The sequence below is a fragment of the Polypterus senegalus genome, chromosome 16, assembly GCF_016835505.1.
Source record: "Polypterus senegalus isolate Bchr_013 chromosome 16, ASM1683550v1, whole genome shotgun sequence".
NCBI classification, from domain to species: Eukaryota; Metazoa; Chordata; class Cladistia; order Polypteriformes; family Polypteridae; genus Polypterus; species Polypterus senegalus.
The window spans coordinates 22,568,373-22,583,920 of NC_053169.1; the positions used below are offsets into that span (position 1 = coordinate 22,568,373).

Sequence of the window (15,548 nt, forward strand, 5' to 3'; positions counted from 1 at the left end):
TCAGTTTTTGTGGCTGGCCTGCTCTTGGACAAGTTTACAGCTGTGCCACACTCTTTCCATTTCTTAATGGTTTATTTAACTGAACTCCAAGGGATATTCAGGGACTTGGATATTTTGTTGTGTCCATCCGCTGAACTTGTTCTTTTTAAATCACCTTTTCATGGAGTTCCTGGAGTGACTCCCAACAAGCGGGACCTTCCAGATAAGGTCCATTTATGCGATAATAAATAAAAAAATCCATACCAGTAACCCTCATTGAATTATGGGACTTCTAAAAGTGGTTACAGAGGAAGTAAACACTTCACAAATATGGTTTTATATTTTGTAAATTACAGTATTTAGACCATTTTGCTATGATCCGTTTTAACTTTGACATTAGAGTCTGTTGATCAGAATCAAAAAACTGAAGTTAAACCCACCGTGATTCAATATTATGTAACAATCAAGTATTAAAAACTTCCAAGGGGCAAATACTTTGTAGGCACGGTTTTAAAATTTCTTTGACTGATGGATTCCAACATTAAAAAGGTAATGAAAGTTACATAACAATGCATTCAAATATTTGGGACATAGAATTAGATACAAATTGCCGTGCTATCCATTATGGGCACAAGGTGGCACACCAACTTCTTTTATAAAATTCTAAGTTCAAAATTCAGACATTAATTCTGAATAAATGACAAAAGACTATGCAGCATGAGGAGAAGAGAGGACAAAGACTTAAGTGTATATCAAGAGGGTGCACTTTACTGCACATGTCAATTTTAAAATTCTGAAGCATACAGTAAAATTGAGAGATTTAATTAAGGTTTATTAATGATGCTTAAAAAACACCACCTAAGACAAAATGAGCTTAGGACACAATGTTAACAAAACTGCCCAGCAATTTATAACATATGAAGCATGCAGGGTATGCAAGTCAGAAAAGTTATTTTGGTAGCTTTTGCAAAAGACTCAGCAATCCTGAAGTTAGGCTTTGCCACTAAATAGACATATGTTAATGTGCCTTATGATTGACTGATGGGCACAAATTATACATCACAGACTTTTAGAAACTAGAATAAAGCTTCTCGGTATGGGGTTTAAAATAACTTTTATGAACCAAAACATAAGCGGATGGATGTGGGGGAAATGGGGGAGACTTCCATAGGAAATGAGCATGGCACCTACAGTCCTGATGTAATATGATAGCAATGGACAGAAGAAATGCACAGAGGGTGCTGCTATTTGATTGGGTGAATGCTGTAAAAAGCATAAAGTTCATGCACCAGGGGTACAGTCTCTACACCATACATTTGGAGGATGGGGGGGGTGGGGAACAAAAAAACACCACACACACACAAATACAGGATAGGCCATGATCCTTACTTGCTTTCCATTTGGCTGGTAGCTTGGTTCAAAGCATCCCTCAAAATAGAGTTCTCCTGCTGAAGGCGGGCAAGTTGGGCATTGGGACCATTCTCTAATTGCTCCTGGAGAGAACGTATCTGTAATGCAACAAAGTTTATTTTTTTTGAATATGGGAGATTGAATTGAAAGATTATCCTGTAAAAGTTCATAACATTGAAATCAACAAACTATAAAAAATTGGTTTGCCAACCCTTAAGCAGTGTCAAAAAGGATATGCATTCTTACATCTAGGATCGAAATAAAAAGTTATAACTCCTGCACCAAAGACAGACAGAAAATGGAAATTAAAGGCATGATGAACCCATTAGCCATTTTCTCATTGCCATTTCAAGACAGCCAGCACACACAAATATACACTATGACAGAAACGAGTGTAGGAGCATGCAGGTAGTTGCAAATGCAGACAAACTTAATTGCCAATACTGTTTAGGGATTTCATTGCGAACACTCTGTTCAGCAGTAATAACCATCATTTAAAATTTTTTCAGTCTTGCTTGGTGTTAACAGTCACAATTTGGTGTCACGCAAGTACAGTACATGGCCCTGCTGCCACTAGCTTACCATTGTTACAGTCCACAAATAAGAGGACTCAAGCTAGTATATATTCATAGGCATTTTATCTGACAGGCCAGACACTAATAAGTCTTTAAAACAGAATATATAATATATCTCTACAGCAAGGGACAAATTGCTGAGCTCCATTTTTGTCAATCACCTTCACGCCAATGTAAACAAATCTGTGTCTATGTGGACTCGTTATGTACTTTGTAGTCTAGTTAGTTTGTGAAGCTTGTCAGTGCGCTCTCTCTGTACTCTGAAGAGGTCTTGGCTTCATGTAGAGTGTTGATAGACTTATGTAAATTCCTTTTAGGAATAAAATTCTTCCCACATCCAGGCAGGAATCACACCTAATAGGTCAGTAAGGCATTCAAGCAGAAAATGAAAGGGCAGGCAGCCATTGTTGGAAAAAAGTCTGACATTAACTCGTAAAACAAAATGATTAAATTTGATGATTTCACACTGTAGTAGCTTTATATTGTAGGGTCCTTATTTTAACATGTTCACAGTACAGGAAATTCTTACTTGTATGTGCTAATCATACAAAAACATGTATCTCAATTAACAATACTATCTATACATATAAAGGAGAGTTGGGATCCGAGAGACTGTGTTTGTGGAGGGATGGACAGTTAAGGCGGGGGGAGGAGTCACGTGATCATCTCCCCTCCCATTCACGTCATTTCATTCACATCATTTCACTCCGAGCTGAGCTCAGCTGAACTCCGCAGCTGACGCGGTCTTGCCGTTCTTTTTCCTTAGTGGTTAGTCCTCTCTCCTTTACTGATTTATATAAACGAGAGTTGAGATCCGAGAGACTGTGTTTGTGTGTTTGTGGAGGGATGGAGAGTTAAGGCGGGTGGAGGAGTCACGTGATCATCTCCCCTCCCATTCACGTCATTTCATTCACTTCATTTCACTCCGAGCTGAGCTCCGCAGCGGACGCAGTCTTGCCGTTCTTTTTCCTTAGTGTTTAGTCCTCTCTCCTTTACTGATTTATATAAACGAGAGTTGAGATCCGAGAGACTGTTTGTGTGTTTGCGGAGGGATGGAGAGTTAAGGCGGGTGGAAGAGTCACGTGATCATCTCCCCTCCCATTCACGTCATTTCATTCACATCATTTCACTCCGAGCGGAGCTCAGCTGAACTCCGCAGCTGACGCGGTCTTGCTGTTCTTTTTCCTTAGTGTTTAGTCCTCTCTCCTTTAATGATTTACTGTTTACTATACACACTACTTACTGAATAGTATTTTTCCTTTAGTGTTTCTACTTAGTGTTTCTTAGTGTTTAGTAGACGCGGTGTGCCAGTGTTCCCGGCAGTGTAGTGGTTTACTGTTACTTTCTACTGCTTTTGGACTTTAGTGTTTAGTAGACTTTTACTTTATCTCATTTACTGTTTTTCCCAGCGGTGTTGCCGTTTTTCCCATTTCTATTTTTTATGAAACATGTTCACGAATTAGTCATAAGAGAAAATTTATATATTTTGGCTCCAGGAGGAAAAACCAAAAATGCTGTATATAAAGAAGCTCTATAAGTCGCATGTAGATACATAATTATTCCAACTACAGCGACTGCAGCGAAGCGCACATGGTCTGCTAGTATGAGCATAAAATATTTTCATCAAAAGAGAACTTTCAAAACCTTTAATCATAAGCATTTGCGTACTGATTATTTTGCAGTAGGTTTGTTTAATAATCAACAACAGGCATACAATTCTTTCATGAAGATTTCATATTGTGAGAATATTGTATTGTAAAGCCTGAAGCACAATGTGAAATGAATTGTAGGATAAGTGTATTAGCTCATGCCTAATTAGTATTTTTTCTTCTCTAATGTATAATTACTTGTTAGCATTGTAAAGAGGAGTCTTTAACTCCTGACAGCATTTTGAAGCCCAAGTCTACAAAGACATTTGTACGCGCTTACAGGGCACAACACGATGCTGTTGCAAATATAATGAAAGGTCTTCCAAGAGCAAGAGTTTCAAACTTAACAGTCTCGCGCATTTTTATGTAACATTCTAAAACAGAAGATAGTAATAGGTCAACTCCATATACACATAAGCATGTCCAATAAAGCCACTCGTTCAGCAAAGTGAATTCAAAAATAAGTGGCAGACATCATAAGTAAAACTCCAATTTTGAGTAAAATTATCCTGCATACTACTTTTATAGAAATGCCCACTTTTCTCCACTCATTTTCATGTACCTTGGTCTGCAGCTGCTGAGTTTCATTTACATGATCCTGATAGCTGGCCTGCATTCGGTCCTGCATGGCCTTGATCTCTTGCTCTTTAGCAGTGAGCTGCTCTTTCATTTTTGCTTCAGCTGCTGCCACCTTACCTCTCTCAACATTAAGTTCCTAACAGAATAAAAAAAAAAAAATTTAGACCAAGATCAAATGTAGTGTACAGGGGTAAATGTTGGTCATCAAGGGCCTAAGCTACATACAGTAATAATTACAGCATCTAACATGCAAACAAACCGGATTACTGTTGAATATGACAATTCAAGCATTCTTGAGCTTTGTTGAATATAGAGGGGGAGAGATTCTCTGGTTTTTGTCAGTCATTTATCTTCAAACAATCTGCATTAAATTTCAAATCATAAAGCTGGGACTACATGAAAAGGCTTGGAATGACAGCTTTAAAACTGCATCAGAAGAAAGTTAAGGGGGGGGAATAATAGCATACGTTTGAACCCCCCAATCCCTCAGCAAAGTAGTTTGTGCTATAGAGCTGTTGACAAATATTTTGGAAATCCTTTCTAGCTGCTGCACAGATGCATTAATTTTCACTTTCAGTAGTAGAGATAAAGTTGGAAACATTCAGGTAAACCGGTGCCCTCAGCTGGGGCAACAATTAGCCACTGCTTATATCACCTTGGTTAGTTCACGCAGCTTGTTTTTGGCTGCAGCAGCATCTTCTTGTTCTGCAGACAACAGTTTCTCTTTCTCTTCCAACTGCTTTTTCAAAGCTGTAACAGGATCTCCTTTCTGGGTGGCCTTCAAAGAAACAGCAGGAAAGAGAGGTCAATTACACAGCAAGAACACAGCAGTCTTCAGGGTGACAAGAGTCCTCAACTGAAAATGCCACAGTGACCCCAGCTATTAAAAATGTAATATGTGAAGATTATATAATCAATTAATATTTTGCTTTATTTATGATACTGCATTGGGAAATAAGAACTGTACACTCCATTTGTGGAAAATGTCTTAATAAAAATGACTGGTTAAAAGCTTAATAGTGTCTGCGGTTTTGAATCTCGTAATACCAGTATGTTTCTGCTGAAACTTTCCACATTTGTGATCCCTTTTTAAATATAACATATCAATAGTGTAATTCACATTTACAGTTTCAGAGAGCATGTTCACAAATAGTTAACAGAATACAACACACCATGCAATAACCTATAACGCAGGCCATGTGCAGAAACATTAGGCGACTTGTGTGGCACACCAAAGCCACTGGTTTTGAACCCATAATCTTGTGGTTTCAAAAGTCTCTTCAAAAAACCTATTCTGCCTTCAAGGTCCCGTGTGCTTCACCACACTGTGACAGTTCACGCCTGTGCCTTAAACTTTCAAGGCTTTCTCATAAAACATGACTGCAGCCCCACAAACTGATTGCAGGCCGCAGTCAATTTAATACACGTACCATTCAGAGCAGTATATAACAAATGCACGTCCCTGTAGATGTGCCTCCATACCAAACTGAAGATCCACAGTGAGCTAGAAGGTATGCTTACCGTGTGCCAGGTGCCCTGCACAATGCCAGCTTTGTCAGTCAGGATTTCAATCAGGCGTTGAGCTTCCCCCTCACTGAAAACCATGCTGCTCACTGTGGAAAGTAAGGTTTTGAAGGGCAAGTAGATGGGACTATCCATGGCATCAATAGAACCTAGGGATTAAAACAAAGAAATATAAAGATAGACAGGATGTACACAACAAGATAAAAGGTAACACCCCTCTAAACTGCAGGGGATGCTTTGACTTAACCAGATCATGTGATCAATTCTCTACTTGGTTTAAAACTGCTCTTTATTTATTCACCCACCTCGAGCAGAGGGGGTAAAACCAGGATGAAGCTGCAAACGAGTATGCTCCAGGCTGCTCAAGCCTGACACAAATGGGGCAGGAAGCTAAGGAGATTTATGAAAATTACAGTACAACTGTTCAACACTTGACATCAGCTTACTAAACAAGAGCAACAGATATAATAGGCTGCCTAACAGAAGAAACTTGGACAGCTTCCTATCACTCTGTGTTTAAGCCTCATATCTGTAATAGAAAACTATCGGAATTAAACTTGTTTAAAAACTGGGACCTTTTTGGAATAACCCTATTTCGATTTTAAAGTAGCACACTAGTAAGGGAAAGGGAAAGATAAAGGGTTTCCATTTTGCCCAGTTTATCTTGTTTGCTTATCTACTCGTTTACCCAACTCTTCTTCCATCTCAGGAAAGGCAACTAGTTCACCGAGTAGGGAAAGTGTTTAAACAAATTCACATTCAAGAAGCTGGTTTGTCCCGTTCAGAAATTGAACCTACCTTATGCTTGATGCTGGGATAGGCTCCAGATTCCCTGCAACCCTGCTCTGGATAGACTGGTTAGGAAAAACGGACGGATGAATAGATAAGACTGATCAAAAAAGGTGAAATGTATAAAAGCAGGTATAGAAAATGGATTAATAGATGTTGCATACAGTATACGGATACTTGCTGTTTTCTCCAACAAGGAGTGCCCTCTTGTGGATGCAAGACTTACAACACTGTCCTTTAGTTTACCTGAAGGCTGGCTTTCTATTGAACCCTGCTTATCGAAATACATAGAAAACCCAATTCAAATGTGGATGGTCTGGATTGGTTAGGTCATGAAAAAGGTGAAACGAAAGGAATGGAGAAATTTTATGAGAAAGGTGTCAAAACTGAAGCACAGAGATACTCTCTACATCATCTATTATTTTGAACAGTAGGAGCATGAATGTTTTTCCAAACCACATTCCAGTGTGCTCAGATGCTTCTGCAGCAAATGAAAAATGCACTCCATCAAAGCCCAAAGTGTACCTTCTCAATACGCTTGGGGCAATGTTAAACCCAATCCACCCCCCCAAAAGTGCTTGGGTCAGCCAGAAGATTAATAATAATTCATAGTTTTATTTTCATAGGAATAACCACAGCTAGACCCTGATCCATCCAAGTGAAGTCAGGGTTAGGTTCAATAAGCAAGTTTGGGTTCTTATGTTTTAAACTACACATTTCATGTGCTGCTTTCCAAAACATCATCTCGTGTGATCAACCAGAGTCACCTTTTAAATGACTGCTGCATTGGCCCTGGGTTTATGCAGTCTTACAGCAGAGGACGGAGTTTAGGAACCACTGGACTAAATTGTCCATAAATAATGGACAGATTTAAAAGGTCTTCTAAAGTGCTACTCTTTGCCACACTACTTAGAAATTTATTGTGTGTGTCCATAGTTCTTTGTATGAAGAAAAGCACAGTTGTGTGAAACTTGCCCTTACGTTTGCGACTGGGTCAGTGTTTTCTTTCTGAAGGAAAATAGTACAGTGGATCCCAGATGTTACTTTAAACACTTCAATTGCGTAACCTCTTAATCTCAATCTGTTTAAACTGTTCCACTCCAATCTCTTCTCATAGTTTATACCTCAAAGTCCTGGAGTTCATATATACAGAGTCATGTACAGTACATGTGAAAGACATCCGTCACGCCCACAAAAAAAGTACACTCCATTGTACTTTTTTTTTTTTTTAGTAATTTTCTTATCCAGTGTGCGAAAGAAGATTCCATAACTGGGTTGAAATTTCAGTTTATAAGTCAGGCATCCCTGGACACAAAATACCAATTATTAGGAATTAAAATATTGATAAATAAATCACCTATAGAAAAACACCTAAACATTTGACTTGTCTCCTCTCTTGTTCATTAAATCAGGAGTCTAGCCCAGTAATAACTTATTCAGTAGCAAACATTTTGCTTCAGGTGATAATCAACGGAGCAAGGTGCACTGAGGATCACATAAAAGCTAAAGATTAGAAGTTACACGAAAGAGTGAAATCATCATCACGAAGATGTGCCTCATACTTGTGCATATATGAGATTCTTCAACCACCAGGTGGTCAATTCACCCGACTGCCATTAAATAAACCCAAGGGAGTCCAGTTGCGGCTCACCGCTAAGAATCTATATATATAATTCACTAAGGCAAGACAACCATGAAAAGCACGCCGGAAGGGGCGTGGATTCACTAAGCCGCCAACAAGTGAGACACCTATGGCACACACAGGAAGGAGCCACGCCCACCATCTCCAAGACCATTGGATACGACAACTCGCAGGGCCACGCCCACCAACCTGGACATGACGACACAGAAAAAATGGCGTCATTTAAGTTCGTCTGTCGTAGAGGCCACATGCAGTGCAGGTCAGGTTAATGTCATGTACCTCCGAGCTACGTTGACTGTTCATAGAGGCATGTTTCTCGCGGAGGTGAATCGCCATATGCAGCGTGTGAAACGGTTTGCGAGGGGTATCCCATGGGATCCTTAAAACAATCTTTTAAAACTGAGCTTAAAGCACAATGAAGGAATCAGTCTTTAAAAACCAATAAGCCCTGTGCCTCTGTTTCATTACCGTCTCACCTGCTTCACCAATGCAGGCCCTGTAACAGTCGAGACGCTCTGCCAGCAGCTGACCTTCTCTGTGCCTGACCGGTTCACACAGAGGCAGCGCAAGAGAAAGCCGCGCCAGAGACAGACAGAGGCACACACACAGGCAGGCAGGTGTTGGGCGGCTCTCCGTGAGTTTCTCTTGCAACCGGGCACATGAGCAGGCAGTGTGTATGCTTCGAGTGCGAGGGTGGACGCGACAGGACCATCTAGGAAAAACCATGTCGCGGATGTGATTTGCTGTATGCAGTGTGTAAAACAGTTTGTCGCAGATGTGAATCGCTGTATGCGGCGTGTAGAACAGTTTGCGAGAGGTATCCCTGTGTCTTTCCAGAAGTGTTCAACCATCAATAAATAATTATGCGGCGTTTGTTATGCCGTGGGTTCACTATTGTGTTGTATTTTGCTCTCTCCAGAGTTTCATCTTTTCATTCACTTACTGTTGTATTCTCACACTAACCTGTTTTAGACAACCGCGTCTTCCAGAAGTGTTTAAACTTCAATAAATAATTCTGCATGAGATTGAGCGTGTGTCTAGGCGTGGGCAAGCCGTTGAACCTCATTCGGGCTGCAAACCACGGTTTTCGTCCCTACCCTTTGTACACACCCCCCCTCCCACACGTTGACTGTTAATAGAGGCAGGTTTCTCGCAGAGGTGAATCGCCATATGCAGCGCGTAAAACTGTTTGCAAGGGGTATCCCATGGGATCAGTAAAACATTCCTTTACAACTGAGGTTAAAACACAATAAAGTGAGCAGCCTTTAAAAAAAAAAGAAAAAAAGAGTTTTCGGTTACGACGCACGACCGCGTGCAGCATAGCAAAGTGTTGTACACGCTACATACAGCAATTCGCATCCGCGACAAACATGTGTCTTCTTAGATACTCCTGCACTTTGTACACACCCCCCTCCCACCTCGCTACGCCGCACGGACGATTGTGTGTTGGTTCATTCCATGCATTATTACAATGTTGCTTTTCTTGCTGATTTATTACATTACCGATTTTGCAAATGTTAAAATTTTCTCCCTGTGCTTAAAAATTAAAAAACCGGCCTGATTATGTGGCGTATGCTACGCCGCGGGTTGGCTAGTTATGAATAATGACAGACAGCAGGTCAACAATTGAAATGCTCATTCATAAGAGTGTTTTCCAGAGGTTATTTAACAATAATTTAGCAAAATACAGGCCTTTTGGCACATTGTAAGCATATGAGTGGTTGACTGATGTGTGGATTACATAACATTAGTAATGCAAGATTCCCCCCCCACCTCCCCACCTCATGGATGTTTAGGAATTGGCGTTTGTTCAGTGTTGGTCACAAGAGATGCCAATTTGATCAGAAACTATTCTCTCTGATTGGCACTTAAACATGACTGGAATATTTTCTCTGTCACTACAGACTACCTGGGTGAAGTAAAACATCTCTCAGCACCTTTTAGGTAACACAATTTACACTTGCCTACTTGACATGAAAGCTGAAGACTCCATGGACTTACTGGATTACAACTAAATGGGACTAGAAAGCCAGCCAAAGCACAGGGAGGGAGAAGAGCAAATCAGTTTAAAAGTTAGGTTAAACTCCATGAAACATTTCTGCTAAAAGCTACTTAGACATAAATACCATTATTAACTTATGCTAACTTGCACAAGCATTATCTGGGAGAGTAAGGAATTTCAAGATGACCGGCCTAATAAAGGCCTTCAGCTTGTGGTCCTTTTTTGGCCACTCTTTCCACACAGCACAGATAAAGCACAGTGAGTCTAACGAAAGCAGTCCGGGCTTACTTTTAACAATGGGCACATTAAGAAGAAAGCAAACTATTTAGCCTCCTTCTTAATCCCTGAATAACACTGAACAAACCGACCATCTGCTTGAAACAATCAGCTAACCCAACCCTGTGATAGCCTTAGCCAAGCAGCACCAGTCAGAGATGGCACCCAGTGCACACACACACAAACTGGTGGGAAAACCTGCATTCCTTGAAAACTAAAATTAAAGGACGGAGAGAAAGCAGGGAAATAAAAATAGGGCTTATTTTCCACTATTAATAACCACTTTGATTACATAGCATTCAAGAATATAAATATTTTCACATATACTGAAACTGTGCTTAAGCAACTTGTTCACAAAATCGGGTCAGGGCAAGGAATGAAAGGCAACCCGAGATCTACAATTCAACACTTTGGCATCTAGGGGGTGATGCTGCTTACTGTCCAAAGCATTTGAGTCAGCAAATCAAAATGAACACCCAGAAAAACAGGGATGTTACTTCTCAGCATTACCAGAATTCAACTCAATCCTAGAGGATGTTTTCCTGGGGGGGGAATTTCTGAATTATAGTCGGAGATGTCCATTGGGGAGTCCATTTGGCACTCACTGAACAAGAAGCCAAGATTTATTCTACATGTTACAAGAAAATAAGCACGGATTACACTGGGTAACAAGTTACTTTGTCACGTGAAATACTGGGGAATCTTACTGTGTTTTTCGTACTGAATTCAAATATCTAAATGAGACTTTATCACACAAGGATTTTAAAGGGGCAGATTCAAATTTACTATACACACAAATATACTGTATACACACACACACACACACACACACTAGCAGCATCTCACCTAAATAATAGGTAGAAGTTTACAATTTTCTGCCGTACTTGCCATCAGGAATATCCCCTTTAAGGGTCCAGTAATTGGCAAGCATACTGGTCCTCCATTTGCTTTGCTATTATTTTCCCATTTCAGAAATGTCCTGATAAAACCGTTAATCTTGCTCGTTGGGGACTTCTCCAAAAATTTCCAGGGAATAAGCTCAGAAGAATCCCTGAAATTAAATTTTTTTAAAATGTAAACGTATAGATGTTTACACTTTGACATTTGATTGCCAGCTGACATGGAGCAATCTCAGGTCTCAACATGTCCAAATGTGTTACAGCCTGCATGCTTTGGCACAACAGACTTAATTTTATGGCCTTCTTGAAAGATATAAAATGCTCAAACGTAACAAAAAAACTTCCATCCACTACTGAACTTTAAAAAGCAATAAAGGTTTATACACTAAATGCTGCAGAAGCGAAGGTCTGCAATACGTTTTGTATACTTTTACCTAGCGATCCACAAAGCAAGAAAATAAGTTGCATATCTTAAAATAGTTTTTTATTCCTAAGCTTTCGACAACCTACTAGGTGTCAGAGGAAAATGATTAGACATATCAGGAATCAAAGGCAATACACAGTAGGTAAAAAGAGTGGGGAACAGAAGGGGGTGTAGTTGCAGTAGTGTAAGGAGAGTTCAAGCACGGGTAAAACACGTGTCGAAAGAAATCTCTCAGTCCAAAAGTTCATCTTAAAATATTTAGTGAAAATTCAAAGCAAAACAATCCACACAAAAAGAAAAAGGTTGTTACACATGTAGACTAAAAATAAATAAAAAGTATCCTCTCTAAACTTCGCTTTTCTTGTCAAAAGTTTAGTTGTTTCTATACTTAAAGATGGTTTACTTTTTCTTCAGTATGCTTTAAATGTACGGCGCTGTACATTCAATAAATTACATAATCTTTCATGTTACTTGGCACTAAATGCACACAAGTCACGGTTTAAAACCATGTGCCCTCAACGCCTTACACCTGGCAAGGCAGGTCACCAACAGAGTATAATGTATAGTAAGAGAGGCTAGAAATAGTAAGAATATACCAAATCAATTCAACTTACAATATGGGGGTTGTAAGAACCTCCAAATAGACTATGTACCACTATTTAGGCAAACATTTATATAACTTAAATAACTAGCAAATGGCTCTTACAGTAGGTTTTGGAAGGTGTTGGTCATAAAGTCTTATTTGGATGTTCTTTTTAAGCCTGCATGTGTCAGGTTCAAGTCTAACTGTCCGTTAATGGCATTTTCAGTAGAGAGTCATGATTCAGCCAGCTCTTTAGTACTCTTGGCCTCTTAATTTTACTTAATAGGCAGTGATTTTAAAGTGTGGCTCCAACTCTGTTCAGTCTTAAACTCTAGACGCGCTACATTGACGTTACATTCGTCATATTAAAAAGTAAGCAGCTGAATGAATTCTATGGCCATATCAACTCTGTATTCCCCACAATGCAATTCACGATGGATAAAGAAATGGGCAGATGCATCAATTTCCTTGACATTTCCATTGAAAGAGGTTTAATTAGGAGTGTTTATCAAAAAATGTTACACAGACAAAGTACACTTTTCCAGCAACCACCCTTCGTCACAAACAGAGTTGCGTTAGGACTTTGTTCAAAGGGATTAAAAACCTATTGTAACAAAACTGACACAAAAAGGAATAAAAGACATTACATTTTTCATCTATACAAATCAAATGGCTACCCCAAGAAATTTATTAAACAGCGACTATATAGGAGACGCCCCAGCCCTCAGCAAACTTTCAACTCCTCACTGCACTTACCACACCCTCCCTTATCATTGTGGCGTATCAAAGTACAGCACATGTCCTGTCCAGAACTGGAATCAAGATCACGCACAAAACGGCAAACACTTTACAGACCATCCTTTTCAATGCTAAAAACATAAAAAGTCGACCACAGAAACAAAAAACAATTTACAGCATTCCATGTAACGCATACCCAGTGGGACAAACCTCTAAAAACATTTGCAACACGAATACAGGAACATCACAATGCCGTCACAAGAACCGACCCACGGTCTCAGATTTCTATTATATATATATGATAATAATATCTATATCTATCTCTATATATATATCTATATCTATATATATATCTATATCTATATATATATCTATATCTATATCTATATCTATATCTATATCTATATCTATATCTATATCTATATCTATATCTATATCTATATCTATATATATATATATATATATATATGATGAACCAGACACATGTTTAACTGGGACAGTGTGAAAGTAAAACTCTGAGCCATTACTAAAAGTGTCAGAGAGATTGATGAATCACGGCTCTTTAATGAAATTGCCATTAATAAAACACTTGGACTTGAACTTTATGGAGGCTTAAAAAAAAAAAAAAAAAGAAGATCATCCAAATAAAAACCAAAAAAAAACAAACCACACACACACACTATACGACCATCACCTTCCTAACCGCACCTTATTAATCTAACAACCCCCATCCCACCCACCCTTCACTTGCCATTGATTTCAGTATGTCTAATTATCCTCTGATGACGACAACTGCTAGGTTTTTGAAAGCTTAAAATAGTTTATTCCTAAGATACATGACTAATTTTCTTCCTCTGTGGACCTCTAGCTACAAAATACTGCAAACATACCCAAAAAAAAAAAAAAACCTACTTTTAATGCACCCCTTAGTTCTTCTGTGACAACATTTCTGTATTATTATAGGGGTGAATAGGAGCTGCAAACAAAACCTAGCCAGAAACTGCAAATGGTGTGTAGGTTCTCCCAGTGCCTGCACATCCTTTCCCACATCCAAAAAGACATGCATGTTCAGATAACCAAGGAGACCAGATTCACCGGCTGCGACCAAGTGCAGGTTTGCACACAAATGTATGCTACAATGGACTGGCAGTCTGTGTCCACAAGTGGTGGCAAATCTGCTGCACTATGAAATAGATTGAACAGGAGTGATTATAGATGGACATTTGTAAATTGATGTGTAAAATGTTTACTATCCATCCATCCATTTTCCAACCCGCTGAATCCGAATACAGGGTCGCGGGGGTCTGCTGGAGCCAATCCCAGCCAACACAGGGCACAAGGCAGGAACCAATCCTGGGCAGGGTGCCAACCCACTGCAGGACACACACAAACATACCCACACACCAGGGCCAATTTAGAATCGCCAATCCACCTAACCTGCATGTCTTTTGATTGTGGGAGGAAACCGGAGTGCCCGGAGGAAACCCACGCAGACACGGGGAGAACATGCAAACTCCACGCAGGGAGGACCCGGGAAGCGAACCCGGGTCTCCTAACTGCGAGGCAGCAGCGCTACCACTGCGCCACCGTGTCGCCCATGTTTACTATTACCACCTTATTAAAAAAAAAATTGCAGCTTTTAGGTTTAAGAAGTATTTTATGTTTCTGTGAAAGGGGCAATATGAATTAAACAACCGATTGTTTTTGTAAGCAATACCTTAAAATAGTTTACAAGCTGTTCCTCTGTGCTTGCTATGAAAGATGCTGCATAAGAAAGACACTTTATGGTATCGACATGTAAAACACATTTCATTTGACATGATGTGTTGCATGTTGATTGGCAGATAAGAATTTTACTGTATTCTGCACATGTGACAATCTTGACCCTATGAACCATTCAAAGACTCTGCCACACTCATTTCTGAACCATTAGTAATTTAATCACAAGCATTATCTACACAGGGGAATTTTTCAATAGCTAGCATGAAACATTCATAACAAATTGTCTTCTTCTACCATTTACCAAGTGAAAATGCACAGCAGCTTTTTTTTGTGAACTGCAAAGAGAGAGATTCTGGTACAACAGTGGAAAAAGCAGAACATCAGAAAACATAAAAGTCCAATGTGATTATGCGCCAATGTTTCTATTCAAATAAGTCTGGAGAGGGAGTACAACTGGTTACTATGGTGCTCTGGTGTAAAATTTATTACTTTGGCATTTCTAACAGCCATATGCTCACATTTTCCATCTCTCCATCTTAGATTTGTTGCCCAGGATTTAAGGTGCTGCAATGCTGATTAAGCAGAATAGTAGCAGCATACATCACTGGGTCACTTAATTTATTTTGCTGGCCGAATTCCTTGAAGGAAAAACATCTGCTTTGTCCATTTTCTCTTTTTAGGGAGGGGAAAAAAAAAAATTGTCTAATCAGTTTGTATATCACCTGTCATATGCACACACATACAAACTCCCTTCTAA

At 39.5% G+C, this 15,548-nt stretch overlaps 1 protein-coding gene across 3 annotated transcripts in view; it reads right to left on the bottom strand.

Annotated features, from left to right (window-relative positions):
- The window catches only part of LOC120516759 (ribosome-binding protein 1-like), a 92,612-nt gene that overhangs the window by 45,059 nt on the left and 32,005 nt on the right, over positions 1-15,548 (bottom strand). For all 3 annotated transcript variants that reach the window (XM_039738673.1, XM_039738672.1, XM_039738675.1), the window contains exons 3-6: positions 5,714-5,865; positions 4,848-4,970; positions 4,176-4,328; positions 1,369-1,487 (exon numbers count right to left, since the gene is read on the bottom strand). In XM_039738673.1, the coding sequence (XP_039594607.1) occupies positions 1,369-1,487; positions 4,176-4,328; positions 4,848-4,970; positions 5,714-5,865 (547 nt within the window). The remainder of the gene's footprint in view (positions 1-1,368; positions 1,488-4,175; positions 4,329-4,847; positions 4,971-5,713; positions 5,866-15,548) is intronic.